General features: G+C 32.6%; 1 protein-coding gene across 1 annotated transcript; it reads right to left on the reverse strand.

Moving 5' to 3' along the window:
- Nucleotides 1–5,070: 5,070 nt before the first annotated feature.
- Nucleotides 5,071–8,055, reverse strand: LOC140920371 (uncharacterized). Its single transcript, XM_073368634.1, has 6 exons — nt 7,862–8,055; nt 7,612–7,770; nt 7,322–7,531; nt 7,132–7,228; nt 5,587–5,783; nt 5,071–5,367 (listed from the first exon to the last, which is right to left on the reverse strand). Exons 1-6 carry the CDS (start codon nt 7,994–7,996, stop codon nt 5,071–5,073), a joined length of 1,095 nt encoding a protein of 364 aa, XP_073224735.1. The 5' UTR covers nt 7,997–8,055.
- Nucleotides 8,056–20,040: the final 11,985 nt, after the last annotated feature.

Raw genomic sequence — 20,040 nt, forward strand, 5'->3', positions numbered from 1 at the left:
GAAGGACCCACGAAGCTCTTGCGGGGGAGGCGATATTCCGGAATCATTACATTGGCATATAGATTTAGTCATAAGGTCTGTTTGAGTATGCATTGAATTAAGTGTGATTAATGTTTTATAAAGATAAATGATACATCGTATCCCCTGACAATTGGTTGGTTGAAATAATGTTATTAATGATGTATATATTATACTGATAAATTTGTATACGATTGTATTTATTCGTTTGGATGAAGCAATGTTAATAATGAATGAGAATGTTAATAATGAATGATGTGAATATTATGGTCATGAATGTACATGCTGCTAGTTTCGGGTGAATTAATATGTGATATTGTACTTGTTTTTATTACTGTACCTCTTAATTGTTTGGGTGAATTAATGTTATTAATTATGTAGATATTGTAATGTTATATTTGTATTGTCACTGTACCTGTTGTTGGTCGTTTGGAATGTTAATAATGAATGAGAATGTTAATAATGAATGATGTGAATATTATGGTCATGAATGTACATGCTGCTAGTTTCGGGTGAATTAATATGTGATATTGTACTTGTTTTTATTATTGCACCTCTTAATTGTTTGGGTGAATTAATGTTATTAATTATGTAGATATTGTAATGTTATAATGTTATATTTGTATTTTCACTGTACCTGTTGTTGGTCGTTTGAGTGAATTAATGTTATTAATTACGCAAACACTGTACTGTTATATTTTCATTGATAGTGTATCTTTGGTGAGTTGTGATTTTAACTGTTAAATGAAGTAAATGATTTATTTATATTTTTCTATAACAACTATATATGCATTGCTCTGTGTTTGTTATTTGGAGATGACCCTTACATTTGACAGGACGTCACATATAGTGTTATTTGAGCGAATAATATCACGATCAACCTAATAGGAGAAACGCGAGAAAGTACAATAGCATGCAGTTGGAGGCTCCAAGATACTCATGTATTGATGTTAGACTTGTTTGGTGAGTTTTCCACAAATCCAAAGTTTGTGACCAACTAGGATTTATGTTTGGGTAGTCAAACGTCGAGAGTTTTGACCCTAGGAGTTTCTTTTGTTTAATGTATTAAATTTACTTTTAGTAATTGCAAATACTCTAATTTATTATTTTTGAAATATAATTAAAATAGTTATTAAATGATTTTAAAGTAAATGAGTACTTAAGATAATCATAAATAAATAAAAATGAATTTGAAATTTTACGTTTAGAATTTCTGTTAGTTAATATCTCGAAAAAGCGGGATGTTACAAGGAAGATTTTGCATGAGTGATGGGTTTGGTTTGTGCTTTCTCTGTAGTGGTTGTGTGAAGAGGAGTATCAGATGAGTCATCAGTCTCAGAATCGGAGATGATGAAGTAAAATGGTTTTTCGGTGGATGCCTTTGAGGTTCCAATGCCAGATTCTACTCTCATGGAGTGTCTTTTTGGTATCGTAGGTTTTCTTAGATGAGGGGGAACTTGAGCAAGATTAGGAGGAGGACATATGTAGAGTGGTGGAAGAACAGTGGATAAAGGATTGGGATTGATAGGGATATTAGAGTTATTTTCTGGGGACGATGAGAGGTAGTCAGAAAATGAGGTATCAGAGGAAAGGTATGGTGGAGTTGGTCGTGGTGGTGGAGAGGGTGAGCGTTGAATTGATTCAGATGATGGGGATGATGAGGATGGCGAGCAAGGATATGCATTCTTTCTTGCAGATTGTTTTATGTGCGCAATTATTTGTGAGTTGAGAAGGTTTTGAGGAAGAAGATGAGACGATGAGAATACTGTTTGTTGTTTTTTAGGAAAGGAAGATGGAGTGGTTGAATGTTAGTCAGAAATTCTGAGAAAGATCAAAGAAACACATGCATTAAATGCCAAGATTTCCCTTTTGGTTTTGAGAGGGAAAGTGATGACACAGAGGAGAATGTTGGTTGAAAAACGGAGACTGATGTCTGGAAAAACGGAGATTGATAAACGTTCTCCGTTTTCTGCAGAAGTAGAATTTAACCAGAATTTTCTGGATTTTTCGTAATTTTCAGTTTCTCTTTTGATCAAATTGAAACTATCCTCGACAAGAGACTTTGTAAAGATGTCAACAAGTTGATTTTGAGTATCAACAAAGATTAATTAGATATCTTTCTTATTGACATGATCACGAATAAAATGATGTTTTATTTCAATATGTTTTGATCTAGAGTGTTGTATTAGATTTTTAGACAAATTTATTGCGCTAGTGTTCTCACAGTTAATTGGAATGCTAGAATAACTTACTGAGTAGTAGTTTGCTACTGAGACATATTCAGCTTTAGTGGTTGATAAAGCTATTGTGTTTTGTTTTCTGCAAGACCAGCTTATCAATGCTTCTCCTAAGAACTGACATGCTCCACTTGTGCTTTTTCTTTCGATTTTATCTCCAGCATAATCAGCATCACAATACGCTATAAGATCAAAATAATAACCTTTTATATACCAAAGACCAAGATTAGTGGTTCCAACAAGATATCTAAAGATTCGTTTTACTGCTGTTAAATGAGTTTCTTTTGGTGTTGATTGAAATCGAGCGCATAATCCCAGTGCAAATACTATATTAGGTCTACTAGCAGTTAAGTAAAGCAAAGAGCCAATCATTCCTCGATATTCTTTTTCATAAACAGATTTACCATTTTCGTCTTTCTCTAAAGAAGAGGATGGGTGCATGGGAGTAGACATGATCTTTGATTCATTCATTTTGTATTTGACCAACAGATCTTTAATGTATTTTTCTTGACAAATGGAAATACCGTTGTCATATTTTTTAGTTTGTAATCAAAGAAAGTACCTTAATTCTCCCATCATCCTCATTTTAAATTCACTTTGCATAAGTTTTGAAAAGCCTACACATAATTTTTCATTTGTTGATCCGAAAATGATATCATCAACATATACTTGAACAATAAGTAAATCATTCTTCTTTATTTTCTTAAATAATATGGTGTCAATTTTTCCTCTTGAAAATCCATTTTTGATTAAGAATGAACTTAACCATTCATACCAAGCTATTGGTGCTTGTTTTAATCCATATAAAGCTTTGGTATGTTTGAAAACATGATTTCGAGTTAACATGATTTCGCATCATTAGTGTCGCGGCCTAAAATTTTGAGTTATCCTCAAATTCAATAGAGTGCCACCAAAATTTATTTTAAAAATAGGTAAAATATTGGGAAACCCTTAAAGATAGAAAGAAACAAAAATGGTATTTGAAACTAGATTTTGAGTTCGGGAGTCAATTAAGCGTAGGGAAGGTATTAGCACCCTACAACATCCATTAAAATATGGTTACCTATAATTAATTGTGCAAAACTATATCAACTTAAATATATTTATTTCTCTTTATTATTAAATATGAATATAAATTATTTTTTATAAATGTGATTTTTTTGAGGTAAAAGTGTAATTAAGAAGAGAGGGAAAAAAATTTATTATTGTGTTTGGCAAGAGTGTGATCTTGCTCCTACGTATCTCCTGGTGCTATGGAGAAATCAAAGTTATGTAATTCTTGGTAGAAAATGCGGATGTGTTGATTGATTTTAAAGAAAATGTGTCTTGTTGTAAAAAAAAAAAAATTGCTTCTAGGAAAGAGTTCCCTTGATTTGAATAATTATTTTGAAATGTGAGTTTTATGACATCAAGTTGTCCAACCTGTGTCTCAAAAACTCAAGGAGTAAAACGATGTCACATCTAATTTAATCATTTTAAGAATGTTTTATTGTTTTCTATTTAATATGAGTTTTAAAATCCCAAGTTGTACCACTTATGTTATAACCGCTCAAATATTAACAAGATATCATGTCTAAATAACCACTTTAAAATAATTTTCGTATATTTACTAATTTAATTGCGAAGATGAGTTTTAGAACTAACAAACTGTCACAACTTGCGTCTTAACAACTCAAAGGTTAACAAAATGTATCATCTAATTAACCCTTCAATATTTGATTATAATTTTATCTTTACTTTCTTTTTAAAAAATTAAAAATTGATATGAAATATTAAATAATTTTAAATGATTCTACAAAATAAAATCAATAATAAACACAAAAACAAAATAGAAGCAAAAGAGATATATAAACTTGTAACTTGATTTGTTAAATAAACGAAAACAGAATTTAATAATGGAACCAAAAATTATTATTTACAAGTGCAAGCTTCTTTCTAAATATTTTTTAATTAAATAAATAACAGAAACAAAACTAATTTTAATATTAAATAGCACAAATCAAAACAGAAAAAAATAATCAGTTAACACCACTAATCAATAAAATTAATTATGTTAAATAACCATCATTATTAAATTAAATGATTATTATTTAAGTTAAATGAGATAAAATATTCATTGACAACATCACATAAATTATTGCATTTGGCCTTTTTGAAGTTGGCCTTCCACACACGATCATATGGTCAAACATGATAATCTTTTGCATATTGGTCTATCACATCTTCAATGACATTGATAGAGATATCCACGTGGCCCAGCAAGGGATTACTCCCTACGTTGCGACCGTCCTCCTTGAAGGTAAGCCATTTTGCATTAATCAATTCTTGTACTTTAGATTTTAGGGCTTGACAATCTTTGACAGAATACCCAATGGCTCCTGCATGGTATTCACATTTGGTATTTGGGTTGTACCATTTTGGGAATGGTGGTTCAATAGGTTTCATTGGTCTTAGGACTATCATTGAATTATGGAGTAGGTGAGGCACAATTGGCTGTATGTGATGGAAATTGGGTCAAAACGGGTTATCATTTTTCTCGATTAACTGGTGCTTTGTAGTGATTCGGGATTAGATTTTGGTTCCATTGGTTTTGTTGGGAAAATGTGGCAGGTGGTGGTTATACCAGGGGTGGTTGATAATAAGATACCCTTGAAGGGTGATATTGGAGATATGGAGCTTGTGAGGTCGCAGCCACATATGGATAGGGAGGGTAGGGAATTTGGGGTAACAGGGGCTCAAAATTTGCAAGTCGATAAGAATTCATGACTGGAGAATAAGATACCCTTGGGATTGCCATTATAATATTAGTATCCCCTTATTTCTTCTTTGTAAACCCCATTTGGGGTTTCTTCATACCACTCGTTCCACATACAATCTTACAATTCCTCATGCCACTTTCTACTCTCTCTCCTATCATGACCATGTCAGAAAAGTTTGATGGCATACTCCCAATCATCTTATCATAAAAGGGCGACTGAAGAGTATCCATAAATATACCAACCATTTCTCTTTCAAATAAAGGAGGATCTACTTGCGATCCCACTTCTCTCCACCATTGTGCATATTCTTTAAATGATTCATTGTCCTTTTTCAATGAATTCTGCAGTTGCATCTGGTATTGTTTCAAGAAGGCATCGGCCAAATCTTTCCACGAACTTATTCAATTTCACTCAAGATGCATATACCAATTTAATGATGCCCCACTCAAACTGCTTTGAAAAAAATGAATGAGAAGATTGTCATTATGAGCATGAGAAGCCATTTTTCTACAATACATTGTTAAATGATTTTTAGGACATGTGGCACCTTTGTATTTCTCAAACTCAGGTACCTTGAATTTTGAAGGGATAGCCACATCGAGAACCAGACACATATCAAAATCTTCAAGACCATAGACATTATTCCCTTTAATTGCTTTTATTTGTTCTTCTAAAACATAGAATTTCTCTTTCGATTGTGTATCATCACCAACATGAGGTTGTTGCGAATTTTCGTTAGCACTAAAATGAGGTACTTGAGGTGCACTGACTGGAATATTTTCCGAGGATATAGTGTTTTTGGGTGGCACGTAGCCCAGAGGAGATGGAATTTGTGGTTGATTTAGGCTTTTGGTGTTGATAGTTTAGTGGTTTGGGTTATTGTCCATGGGGTTGATGACTAAGGGCGGAGTATAACCAGGTGGGACACCATACATGGGAAATTGCATAGTTGTCATACAAAACAGTTGGATAGCTGGGGTAAAGCCTGGTGGGAGAGAAGAAGTAGCTACTTTAGTTAAATTTTTAAAAGGCTCTTTTACAGCGCTTTTTTCAAATAAGCGCTGTAAAAGACCTCCGTGTGTTATTATGTTATTTGAATGCCTTTTACAGCGCTTTTACACATAAGCGCTCTAAAATGTCTCTTTAGGTTAATTTTAAAAGGCTCTTTTACAGCGCTTTTTCCAAATAAGCGCTGTAAAAGACCTCCGTGTGTTATTATGTTATTTGAATGCCTTTTACAGCGCTTTTACACATAAGCGCTCTAAAATGTCTCTTTAGGTTAATTTTAAAAGGCTCTTTTACAGCGCTTTTTCCAAATAAGCGCTGTAAAAGACCTCCGTGTGTTATTATGTTATTTGAATGCCTTTTACAGCGCTTTTACACATAAGCGCTCTAAAATGTCTCTTTAGGTTAATTTTAAAAGGCTCTTTTACAGCGCTTTTTCCAAATAAGCGCTGTAAAAGACCTCCGTGTGTTATTATGTTATTTGAATGCCTTTTACAGCGCTTTTACACATAAGCGCTCTAAAATGTCTCTTTAGGTTAATTTTAAAAGGCTCTTTTACAGCGCTTTTTCCAAATAAGCGCTGTAAAAGACCTCCGTGTGTTATTATGTTATTTGAATGCCTTTTACAGCGCTTTTACACATAAGCGCTCTAAAATGTCTCTTTAGGTTAATTTTAAAAGGCTCTTTTACAGCGCTTTTTCCAAATAAGCGCTATAAAAGGCCTTATTGTTTTTGTGTTTTGTTATGTTATGTTATTTTTTAAACAAGCTCAACATGCATGCAAAACCCACATAGTAGTAACTGGTCACCACAAAAATCCCTTCCTCTTCACCAAACTCTTCTCCTTTTATGCATTTTCTTCACAAACATCAAAGCTTACTCTTTCACAATTCAATCTCCACCCTTTTTGGGGATTCCCATGATGCGTAGAAAGTGTTTGAAGAAATGGGTTTGTGTCTGATGTTTTCTCTAATATATGACGATCCAAGGGTTGATCGGCTTGGGTCTCTTTTCTCTATTCGTTAAAATCATAAACAAAATAATACAAATTAGTTACACACTATAGTTTATAATACAAATTACTTCATTATATAAAAGTGATGTTTAATTACTTACAATTTGTTGTTCAAGGCGTGCATATCCCATACGTGATTTCTTGTATGGGTGTTTTGGGTTGCTTGCCCGTTCGCGATTTGCCTTACTAATATTCTATATAAAAAAAAAATAGCAATTGTGTAAAAATTTAAAATACGCTACGAATATGAATAATAAAACACAAATGCTAATAAATTAATAACTTACGACAAACGCCGGGTCAGAACGTTTGGAAACAAATGCACTCCATTCATCCTTTGATATATAATGTTGATATATCTTTGGAGGTTCAGCATTTGTGTTTCCTTCTCTATCTTTTAGATAGAAATTTGAGAGATGGGATCTAAATCCACGATGGATTTTCCCAGCAACTCTCAAAACATATGACTTTCGTTCCTCATCAAGAACAAAAGTGGTCTGCAATGAAAACAATTATAAGTAATGTATTTTACAGAAAAAAAATTATAAATGACAAAAGAGTAGATCAAAATATTTACTTGAATGTCATTCCAGATGATATCTTTGGCATCCTTCAACGCCTTATCTCTCCAGTTGTCTATTGTTATTGGGACATTTTGACGAACAACAGCCCCAATGTAGCTTACAAACATGGAGCTGTTGGGGTCAACTGGCTGACCACTCTCGTTCCAGCCAACCTAATAAACTCATATAGTAAGTACATGCCCTAAACCCTAAAAAAAGATAAAAAAACACACAGCAAACAGAGTATAAGCAAACAGAGTATACCTCAAATTTAATGCCACTACTCCGTGCTTTAATCACCCTTTGCATGATAGTTGCACCACGTTTGACTTCTTTTTCGTAAGTCTTAGAGGTGCCAACTTCTTCATTTTGAACTTCTAAATCTTTGTTTGTATCCATTTAACTACAACAAGTTCAACATGCACTTTAGTATAACATCAACAAGCTCAACATGGATCATGCATTATTATAAACAAACTCAACATGTATCAGTATATCTTAAAAAAGCTCAACATGCATTCTAATGATTACAAAAATTTAATAACATCAATACCTGAATAATGATGGTTCGAAGAAAGACGAAATGCAAAGAAAAGAGGGTTTGCAGAAAGTTCACAGAAATATGGTTCACAGAAATACGGTTTGAAGAAATACGTAATGAGGGTTACGTATTTCAATGAAAATATATTGTGTGAAATGGGAGAGATGATCTTGGATGGAAATAAGGTTCGAAATGAAGGAGATGATCGTGGAAATAAGGTTCGTAAAGGACGGGATGATAGGGTTTGCAAAAGAAGAGAAGAAATGAAGGTTGAGATGAAGGTTACGTAATGAAGAGGAAACTGAAGAGGTAACTGTTATATATACGTAACACTTTTACAGCGCTTTTTATAAGCCTTTTTACAGCGCTTTTTTTGTAAAGCGCTCTAAAAGGCTTCTTTAGTTAAATTCTTAAAAGGCTCTTTTACAGCGCTTTTGACAAATAAGCGCTGTAAAAGACCTCCGTGTGTTATTATGTTATTTGAATGCCTTTTACGCCTTTTACAGCGCTTTTGTCAAATAAGCGCTGTAAAAGACCTCCGTGTGTTATTATGTTATTTGAATGTTTTTTAAAGCCTTTTACAGCGCTTTTTACACATAAGCGCTCTAAAATGTCTCTTTATGTTAATTTTAAGAGGCTCTTTTACAGCGCTTTTTCCAAATAAGCGCTGTAAAAGACCTCCGTGTGTTATTATGTTATATTAATGTTTTTTAAAGCCTTTTACAGCGCTTTTTACACATAAGCGCTCTAAAATGTCTCTTTATGTTAATTTTAAGAGGCTCTTTTACAGCGCTTTTTCCAAATAAGCGCTGTAAAAGACCTCCGTGTGTTATTATGTTATATTAATGTTTTTTAAAGCCTTTTACAGCGCTTTTCCACATAAGCGCTCTAAAATGTCTCTTTAGGTTAATTTTAGAAGGCTCTTTTACAGCGCTTTTTCCAAATAAGCGCTGTAAAAGACCTCCGTGTGTTATTATGTTATATTAATGTTTTTTAAAGCCTTTTACAGCGCTTTTCCACATAAGCGCTCTAAAATGTCTCTTTAGGTTAATTTTAGAAGGCTCAACATGCAAAACCCACATAGTAGTAACTGGTCACCACCAAAATCCCTTCATCTTCACCAAACTCTTCTCCTTTTATGCATCTTCTTCACAAACATCAAAGCTTACTCTTTCACAATTCAATCTCCACCTCAACACCCTTTTTATCTCTTTACATTCTCTTTCCTTCTTAAATCGAAACTTGGTATTCAGGATCATTGCCATGTTGCGAAAAATGGGTTTGTGTCTGATGTTTTTGTTAACAATGTGTTTTTGGGTATTCCCATGATGCGTACAAGGTGTTTGATGAAATGGGTTAATGTCTGATGTTTTTTGGATTCCCATGATGCGTACAATGTGTTTGAAGAAATGGGTTTGTGTCTGATGTTTTTTGAATCCCATGATGCGTACAAGGTGTTTGAAGAAATTAGGTGTCTGATGAATATTATTTTTAAAGCCATTTGACAGCGCTTTGGCAAACAAGCGCTGTAAAATGTCTTTTTTACTCACTTTCAAAAGAGTCGTTTACAGCGCTTTGTGTGGAAAGCGCTGTAAAAGGTATAACACACTCATTATTTTATTTTTAAAATGATCGTTTACAGCGCTTTTTCCAAATAAGCGCTGTAAAAGACCTCCGTGTGTTATTATGTTATTATGTATCTTTTAGGTTAATTTTAGAAGGCTCTTTTACAGCGCTTTTTCCAAATAAGCGCTATTATTGTTTTTGTGTTTTGTTATGTTATTTTTTAAACAAGCTCAACATGCAAAACCCACATAGTAGTAACTGGTCACCACCAAAATCCCTTCCTCTTCACCAAACTCATGTGTTTTGTTTTATTGTTTTATTTTATTTTTGTGTTTGGTTTATTTGGGTTGGGATGACATTAAAAACCTTTTTATCAGTTCAGTTCAGAAAATAAATTAATCAGAACTTAGTATAAAACACTCAATTCAGATTACATGCATGAATTATTAGAAATGAGAATCTCTCTATTCAGTTCAGTTCAGTTCAGTTCAGAAAATAAATTAATCAGAACTTAGTATAAAACACTCAATTCAGATTACATGCATGAATTATTAGAAATGACAATGAGAATCTCTCTGTACAGTTCAGTTCAGTTCAGTTCAGAAAATAAATTAATCAGAACTTAGTATAAAACACTCAATTCAGATTACATGCATATTTACAATAACACAGTTCAGATTACATGCATAGCTTATATAAAACAATTAAACATATACATTAAGATGCCCTTCTTCTTTTCCTGGTGACATTCACATTTGTTTGTCCATTTACAATACGAAACGATGGATTAATCCAAATTCCCTCATCATGATCATCTCTAAGATATAAACCATCATCAGTTGAATCAATTTCATGTGGTTGTTGTGATGTTGCAAATAAAAGATCATTACCAACATCTTCATCATTATTGTTATCATCACTTATTTTATTGGTCGATAGGACAACAGACCATTTATCATTAGAAGGATCAGTGACATAAAACACTTGTTGAGCTTGCGACGCTAAAATAAAAGGCTCGTCTTTGTATCCCACCCTATTAAAATCGACAAGCAAGAATCCTGACTCATCAATCCGAACGCCATTATTATTATCGACCCACTTGCAACCAAATATAGGAACACGAAACATTGTGTAGTCTAACTCCCATATGCGCTCGATAACCCCAAAATATGATAGATTTGCATATATTGGGTTTTTGTCTTTTGCACTTGAGACATGCATCGCTTCAGCTACGAGAGTGACTCCACTATTTTGCATAGTGGTCTGATCATCTTGTTCTTTGGTATAAAATGTGTAGCCGTTAATAACATAACCAGTGTAAGAAAAGACATGTAAGCTCGGACCATTTGCTAGCCACCTCAATCTATTTGAAATTGATCCGGGGTCTATATCAAATTTTGACATTATGTGATTTTTTAACCATGTTACAAAACTTCGATTGTGCTCTCGAGTTATCCAATTTTGATTCCTATTCATGTTCAAACGAGATAACTGATCAATGTGTATTGTAACATACGGTTGAACCTCATCATCATTGTGCAGAACATACAATTGTGCCTGCTCCCATTCTGTCCTTGATATAGTCAGTAGTCTCCTTCCAGTTATCCCTTCTCCTGATAGTCTTCCCGAATGACGAGACATGGGAAGCCCTATGGATTCAACATTGGACAGATATTCAGTACAAAATTCAGCAGCCTCTTCAACAATGTATCGTTCAGCAATACAACCTTCTGGTCGACTTCTACTTTTTACGTACCCTTTTAATATTTTCATATATCGTTCTATCGGATACATCCATCTCATATAAGCTGGCCCACAAAGTTGTGTCTCCTTAACCAGATGAACAGTAAGGTGAACCATTATATCAAAAAACGATGGTGGGAAATACATTTCAAGCTCACACAAAGTAACAACAATTTCCCTCTGCAATGTCGGTAATTTCTGAGGGTCGATCACTTTACTACAAATTTCCCTGAAGAAGAAACATAATCTAGTTAAGGCTAGTCGAACTTTTTCAGGTAAAATGGAACGTATACCTATTGGTAGCAAATGCTCCATTATAATATGACAATCATGGGTCTTCAAACCTTTTAACTTGAGGTCTTTCATACAAACCAAATTTTTAATGTTCGAAGAGTATCCTTCTGGAACTTTAACTTCGTGTAGAAATTTACATAAAACAATTTTTTCCTTTCTAGATAGAGTATGAGCGGCTGGAGGTAGATATGTGCGATTTCCTTTCTTTACTGGAGCCAGTTCATTTCTTATTCCCATATCGACCAAGTCCAATCTTGCATTGACGCCATCTTTAGACTTTCCTGGAACATTGAGTAACGTACCAATAACACTTTCAAATACATTTTTTTCAATATGCATCACATCGAGGAAATGTCTTACATACAATGACTTCCAATATGGCAATTCAAAGAAAATTGACTTTTTCTTCCACCCAGTTTTCACCAGCTCTCCCGCAAAAGGTTTGCCAAATTTATTGGTCAAACCTTGTACTTTTTCAAGTATTTGATATCCAGTCGGTGCTAAAGGAGCTTTACCTTCCTCTGATTTTCCATTGAATGCATTTCTCCACCCACGATACTGATGACTATAAGGTAAAAATCTACGATGTCCAAGAAACACATTCTTCTTACAATGTTTCAACCGCATCCAATTTGTACTCTCTTCACATATAGGACATGCACACTGACCTTTAATGCTATATCCTGATAAATTACCATATGCTGGAAAATCATTAATTGTGCCGAACAACATAGCCCTCAAATTGAAACACTTTTTCCTATACCCATCATAAACTTCCACACCTGTCTCCCACAGAATTTTTAAATCTTCAATTAAAGGAGTCAAGTATACGTCGATATCATTCCCCGGTTGTTTGGGTCCAGAAATTAACAGAGACAACATCATAAACTTACGCTTCATACATAACCATGGAGGTAGGTTATATATTACCAAAATCACAGGCCACGTGCTATGTGAGATGCTTTGAAGACCATGTGGATTCATTCCATCAGTAGAAAGTGCAAGTCTTAGATTTCTTGACTCTATCCCGAATTCAGGATACTCGTGATCAATTTTTGCCCATTGTGGGGAATCTGCAGGGTGTCGAAACATTCCATCTCTAATTCTTTCATCTGCATGCCATGTCAAGTGTTTTGAATCTTCTTCACTGCGATACATGCGCCTAAATCTTGGTATTATAGGAAAATACCACACGACTTTTGCTGGAGTAGATTCTTTCTTCTTATATCGAGAGACATTGCATTTCGGACACGCCTTAAGTAGTTCATATTCGTTTCGAAATAAAATGCAATCGTTAGGACACGCATGAATCCTTTCGTAACTCATTCCAATAGAACACAAAATCCGTTTAGCCTCGTAGGTTCGACTGGGAAGTTCATTATCATCTGGCAACATATCTTTTATGAGTGTTAATAATTCCGTAAAGCTTTTATCAGACCATCCATTACTCGCTTTTAAGTTGTACAACTTTAATATCGCTGACAGTCTTGTGAATTTAGTACAACCATTATATAATTCTTTCTCTGCATCACTCAACAAACTTTCAAACATTTTAGGACAATCTCGAAGATCTTCTTCAACTGCTTTTGCAATCTCATCAACTCGGTCCGGCTCATATGTATCTGTATCGAAATCAGTTGAAGCATATGTAGAACTATTCTCAAAATTAATGTTTCCTTTTTTTTTCTCACCATGTCTTATCCAACATGTGTAGCTTTGATCAATTCCATTACATACTAGATGTCCTTCTAATTCATCTTCTCTAACACGTTTTCCAAAACAACATTTTAAACAAGGACAAACTACTCTATTTGGATCTTTTGCATTCTTCACTGCAAACTCAACAAACTCCTTCACTCCAATTTCATACTCTTTTGACAATCGATTGGCTGAAATCCATTTCCTATCCATATTATACCACCTATATAAATGCAGTAACAAAAATAATAAGCTTTCAAAACATATCAACAAGTTTCAAAAAGAAACCAATATCAACTAACAATTTCAAAACAGAACAGATCATGTGGTATGAGTTTTTGACAATTTTTGACAATTTCAAAACAGAACAGATCATGTGGTATGAGTTTTTGACAATTTTTGACAATTTCAAAACATAACAGATCATGTGTAAAAAATACCTTAGACAACGTAGATGGCCGCACAGTACGTAGAGGATATTAGGGTTCCCAACGTATATAATTATTTGAAAGATGTAGAGGATATGAGGGTTTCCAACGTATATAATTATTTGAAAGATGTATTTTAAAGCGCTTGTGAAAAAATATGAGGGTTTCCAACGTATATAATTATTTGAAAGATGTATTTTAAAGCGCTTGTGAAAAAAGCGCTGTAATAGGTAGTTAAATTCAATGAAAGCGCATGTGTTTTACAGCGCTTGTGAAAAAAGCGCTGTAATAGGTAGTTAAATTCAATGAAAGCGCATGTGTTTTACAGCGCATGTGGAAAAAGCGTTGTAACTGATTCGCGAAAGCGCTTCCTTTTACAGTGCTTTTTTGACAAGCGCTGTAAAAGCCTTATAACGTGATGCACAAATGTTATATGACCTACTACAGCGCTTGTTTTACAGCGCTTTGCATCAAAAGCGCTGTAATAGGTTCCGTTATTTTTAAAATATAATTACAACAGGGCTTGTGTTTAGCAAGCGTTGTAAAATGGGCGCTGTTAAATGTCATTTTTGGCGTAGTGTAGTTTGGTGTTCTTCATTTGCAATTGGAGGATCCCCATTTGTATTATCCTTTCTTGCTAAAGCCTCTAGGATTCAATGAACTTTTAACTTCAATTGGCTAACAACCACTCTCATCACTTCTTGATTTTGCTCAAGTTCATCCATGATCTTGGAGTTTGCGCAAGTTCAATAAGGGTGTCGGGGAAATAGCTTTATTGATTTTTTTTAAATAAATAATAAAAAAATTATGAGTGTGTATTAAATATGAATGGAATGAAAATGAAATTATTTATTTAATTATCTCTTTTTTTTTACATGATGGTTGGATGTTGGGGAATCATAAACCTTACTCAAATTACCAGTGAACAAAATATGGGGATCGGTAAACAAAACAACAAACCCTCCATTGATGAGAAAAAAAGTACATCGCATTTAAATTAAAAACTACATCGACTATGATATTTCAATATTCTCTTTCAATCAGACAACCAATCTTCTCCTCCAATTCTTCTACCAAATGTTTGCAATATTCAACGAACTTGTAAACTTTGACTGGAGTATTGAGCGGATGCATTACTACATCAATCTCTCTTAGATGTTTTGGGATTTTTCTGATTGCTTGATTAGCTAGCATTGCCAATTTTGAAAAGCAATATTTTCAATGCTTGCCTTTTATCTTCCAGCTCTTTATACATCTTTTGATTCTTCAACTGTCCAAGCAACATCATAAAACGATCCTCTCAATATATGGTTTCATCATTTAAGTCAGTATAGATCTTTTCTTGATAATTAATGTAATTATTCAACTCACTAGAATTCTCCATTTTTGTTCTTAGTGCATCTTGATGTTTTGAGAGTAATTCTTCAATTTCTTCCTTGTGTTGCCTCTCTTTCTTTACTTGATTCTCGTATTCCTCTATCATCTCTTTAAGTTGTTGTTTTAAATCTTTAAACTCCTTTTTTGTATTCCTCTCAGAGCTTGCTGATTTTGTCCACATTTGCTTCCACATATAGGTTTCTTCAATAGCTTCATTCCTTTCTTGCTTTCGGACATCTAATTCTTCATTTGCACCTCTCAAACAATCTTGTATGTCAAGTTTATTTTCTTTTTCAATTTTCAACCTCTTGTTGCTTCTCTCGATAAACTTACTCTTACAAGTGTTTTCTGATCGTATGTTCTCGTTCTCTTGGGAGATTTTTTCTAACTTCGCTTGTAGCTCTCTTTTCTCCACTTCAGATTTCAACAATGATGCTTTGAGTTCTTCTATTTCTTCATTTGTTACAAGGGTAGGTTTAAGCATTTCCTGATCATTCGAGGTTGTACTATGGAAAGGTAGCTTGATTTCTTGGACTCTTTTCTTTACTCATTGTTGATAGGGTTCTTTTGTGCTGCAACTTCTACATCCAAGTATTCTTCCTTATCTAATGATCATCTCCCAAGCTCGACTTATCCTTCACAACATTGTTGGGTCTACTATACTCGTATTATGCAAAACAAAAGCTTTAAATGACTTATCATATGGTTTCTCCAACATAAGGTAGCTAAGCTATCTCAGAGCTATCGTTGGATTGTAATTAATGCATCCTTTTGTTCCCACCCCTTTAAGCTATCTCCAACATAATGCATCCTTTTGGAAAATTTCTGCATTGGCATATTATTTCTTCCACCCATTGTTCTCTATATTACCATGAAATTGTGTCCTCAGTAAGACTAGCTATACTCTGAGCTCATTCACGATTATTCTTAACCCCAACATGATACCCTTTCTTGAACATGTGTGACACAAACCAAGTATACAAAACTGGAACACAACACAAAATTGTTCTCCCTTTCTTCTCGTGTCGCATATGTAGATAGTAGTATATATCAGCAAGAACCGCAGGAACTGGATTTTATTTATTTTTGTTAAAAGCCAAGAAGACATTGATGGCAGCAAAATCTCCAAAATTATCAAGGTTTGGGAATAAAACAATACCATAGATAATGAGGGCCAAAATATCTATATAAGTACCGCATTATTTTTTAACGGCTAAATCTTGGCACTTTTGCTCTAGATATTTTCTTGGAAAACCATGAATAGCTCATTTTTCCTCTTTTTTACTTGTCAACTCTCTTATGTCAACTTTCAACACTTCAACAATTGTGCTCAAATTTGATGGTTGCCCAGTATATTGATAAGGATATCCTTTCTCTAGGAAGTAACCCAATATTCGTTCAAATTCCTCTAATGTCGGGGCCAACTGAAAGTCTTGAAAGGTGAAATATCTTAAGAGTGGTTCGTAATCTTGAGCCAGTGATGTGAGGGCCCCTGTTTGCACATTCACTACCAAGAGATTTAGGATATTCCCATATTTGTGAAAGAAATTCTCACGTTGTATGGTTTTCATTTGATTATTGATGTCCCTTAAATTCTTCAAATCAGGCTGCTTGAATTTTAAAAGTAAAATTTTTCTTTTTTCCAATCCCATCATCCATTGTAATAACACGCGACTAAGGTATGTATGATTCCCCAAAAAGCCTGAAAATTTATGCAAAATGCCATTATGTTGTATTTTTCCCTTTAAAGAGAAAAAAAAAAGTCATGAGATATGGATAAAACTATTATATATAAAGTCTTGAATGTATGAGGTATTTTTTGGTTTGTATGAATATTCTTACGATGAAAGGGTCTATTGACTTATGTAGTGAAACTATCAAAAGGGAGGTTTTATGGTTCTAAACACGATTCCTAGAGTCAATAATCATATTTTAGGATATTGTCAACAACAATAAGTAAACTATTTGGATTGACAATAACCTCAACAGGATCAAACTCTAAGTGAGATCTTCATGCTAATCAAATAGGATATACATCTAGAAGGCTATCACTACGCAATCTCGAAACTAAGCTTAAGTTTTGTTCAAACTTGGGTATAAGGTTCCACTCATAAGTGGAATAAGCATAATTTAATAACTCCATAATATTCATAAAACATATATATATACAAAAAGAAAATAATAATAATAATAATAATAATAATAATAATAATAATAATAATAATAATAATAATAAATGATCTACTACTTTAAGAATATTATAATGACAACTAATATTTAAGAAATAATAAACACATAAAGTAAAAGGAAATGGAAAAAAACAACTATAGAAGGAAAAAAAAGTAAAAGAACAAAAAAAAAATTGCACAATTAAATAGGCTTGACTCTCTAAGGTTCTCATTGGAGTCGCCAGCTGTCACGGCCTAAAATTTTGAGTTATCCTTGAATTCAATGGAGTCACCACCAAAATTTATTTTAAAAATAGGGAAGATATTGAAAAATCCTTAAAGATAGAAAAAAAAATGGTCTTTCAAACCAGATTTTGAGTTCGGGAGTCGATTATGCGTAGCGAATGTATTAGCACCCTATGACATTCGTTAGAATACGGTTACCTATAATTAATTGTGCAAAATTATATCAACTTAAATATATTTATTTCTCTTTATTATTAAATATAAATATAAATTGTTTTTTATAAATGTGATTTTTTAGAGATAAAAGTGTGTTTAAGAAGAGAGGGGAAAAAATTATTATGGTTCTTGATAAGAGTGTGATCATGCTCCTATGTATCTCCCGGTATTATGGAGAAATCAAAGTTACGTAGTTCTTGGTAAAAATGTTGATTGATTTTAAAGAAAACGTGTCTTATTGTAAAAAAAAAAAATTATTCTAGAAAAGAGTTTGCTTGATTTGAATAATTATTTTGAAACGTGAGTTTTAGGACATCAAGTTGTACAACCGTGTCTCAAAAAACTCAAAGAGTAAAAAGATGTCACATCTAATTTAATCATTTTAATAATGTTTTATTATTTTCTATTTAATATGAGTTTTAAAATCTCAAGTTGTACTACTTATGTTATAACCGCTCAAAGATTAACAAGATATTATGTCAAAATAACCACTTTAAACTAATTTTCATATATTTAATAATTTAATTGTGAAAATGAGTTTTAGAACTAACAAGTTGTCACAACTTGCATCTTAACAAATCAAAGGTTAAGAAAATGACACATCTAATTAACCCTTCAATATTTGATTATAATTTTATCTTTATTTTCTTTTTAAAAAATAAAAATAAATATTAAATAAGTTTAAATGATTCTACGAAATGAAATCAATAATAAACACAAAAACAAAATAGGAGCAAAAGAGATATATGAATTTGTAATTTGATCTTTTAAATGCACGAAAACACAATTTAATAATGAAACCAAAAATTACTATTTACAAGTGCAAGCGTCTTTCTAAATATTTTTTAATTAAATAAATAATTGAAACAAAACTCATTTTAATATTAAATAGCACAAATCAAAAGAAAAAAAAAAATCGGTTAATACTACTCATCAATGAAATAAATGATGTTTATTGCTATTTAATTATATTCATAATTATTTATATTAAATAAAATTAATTATGTTAAATGACCATCATTATTAAATTAAATAATTATTATTTAAGTTAAATAAGATAAAATATCCATTGACAACACCACGTACACACATGTTACTTATTACTAGTTAACGTGATCAAAGTAAAATATTCAAAAAAAAAAAAAGTATCGATGGCAAGCTGCTACGGTCACCTCTTATGCGGTAGAGAGAGCAGTGTCGAGTCCAGTAGTGATAATATGGAGCAACATCTTTACAAAATAATAATAAAGAAATATAGTCTTATAAGCCCCAAAGAATAAAAATAAGATTTCAACCAAACCACCCAATGCCAAATAAAACAAAGTTTTCTTCTTCCAACACATCAAACTCTAGTTCCAACTCTTATTCTTTAACAAAATGATGTTTACATCTTCCAATAATATAAAATTTGAAAAGCAAAGCAAACTTAAAGAGAGTGAAAAAAAAAAAGCATATGCCTTTCCAGATATTGGCCACGGTGCACGGCTGAATTGGAAGGTCGTAACGATTGTTTTATCTATTTTTTTTTTAATTGATTTGTGTGGGTTGGGTTGTTAAAATGAGTTTGAGTTTGTTTATGGTTATCAGTTGATGATTTGAAGAAGAATGATGATGGATTTTTAAATTTTCTTTATCTTCTCTGCTTTGTTTTTTTACGGTGCTTCCTCTCTTTTTCTTGTTTTATTTCAAAAGTAGAGAAAATAAACTCTCTATTTTTGAAAAAAAACTTCTTCCCCCTTTGGAACTGATTTTTTTCCCTTAATATTTATAGACTACAAAGTTGAATTTTTGTTTTCATGAGATAAATTGATGTCTGATTTTTATATTGTTTTGGCAAAAAATGTGGAACTGCATAGATGAAAATAGAAAAGGGTGGCTGAACTTTCTGAATACAAATGGTGAAAATATAACTTTTTTGAGATAAAAATAAAATAAAAAAATAAAAAATTAAGATGGAGATGGCTTGCTTGGAGTAGAGATGAAGGAGACATAAGCAAACCTGGCAAGCAAAAAATATTTTTATTTTTGTTTTTATTTTTTCTTTATTATTATTATTATTATTATTATTATTATTATTATTATTATTATTATTATTATTTGATTTTTAATTACTAGGACAAAATTGAGGTACTACAATTAGTGAGAATTCTTCACATGTTTTATTAT

The sequence above is a fragment of the Cicer arietinum genome, chromosome 5 (assembly GCF_000331145.2).
Source record: "Cicer arietinum cultivar CDC Frontier isolate Library 1 chromosome 5, Cicar.CDCFrontier_v2.0, whole genome shotgun sequence".
In the NCBI taxonomy this organism is placed as follows: Eukaryota; Viridiplantae; Streptophyta; class Magnoliopsida; order Fabales; family Fabaceae; genus Cicer; species Cicer arietinum.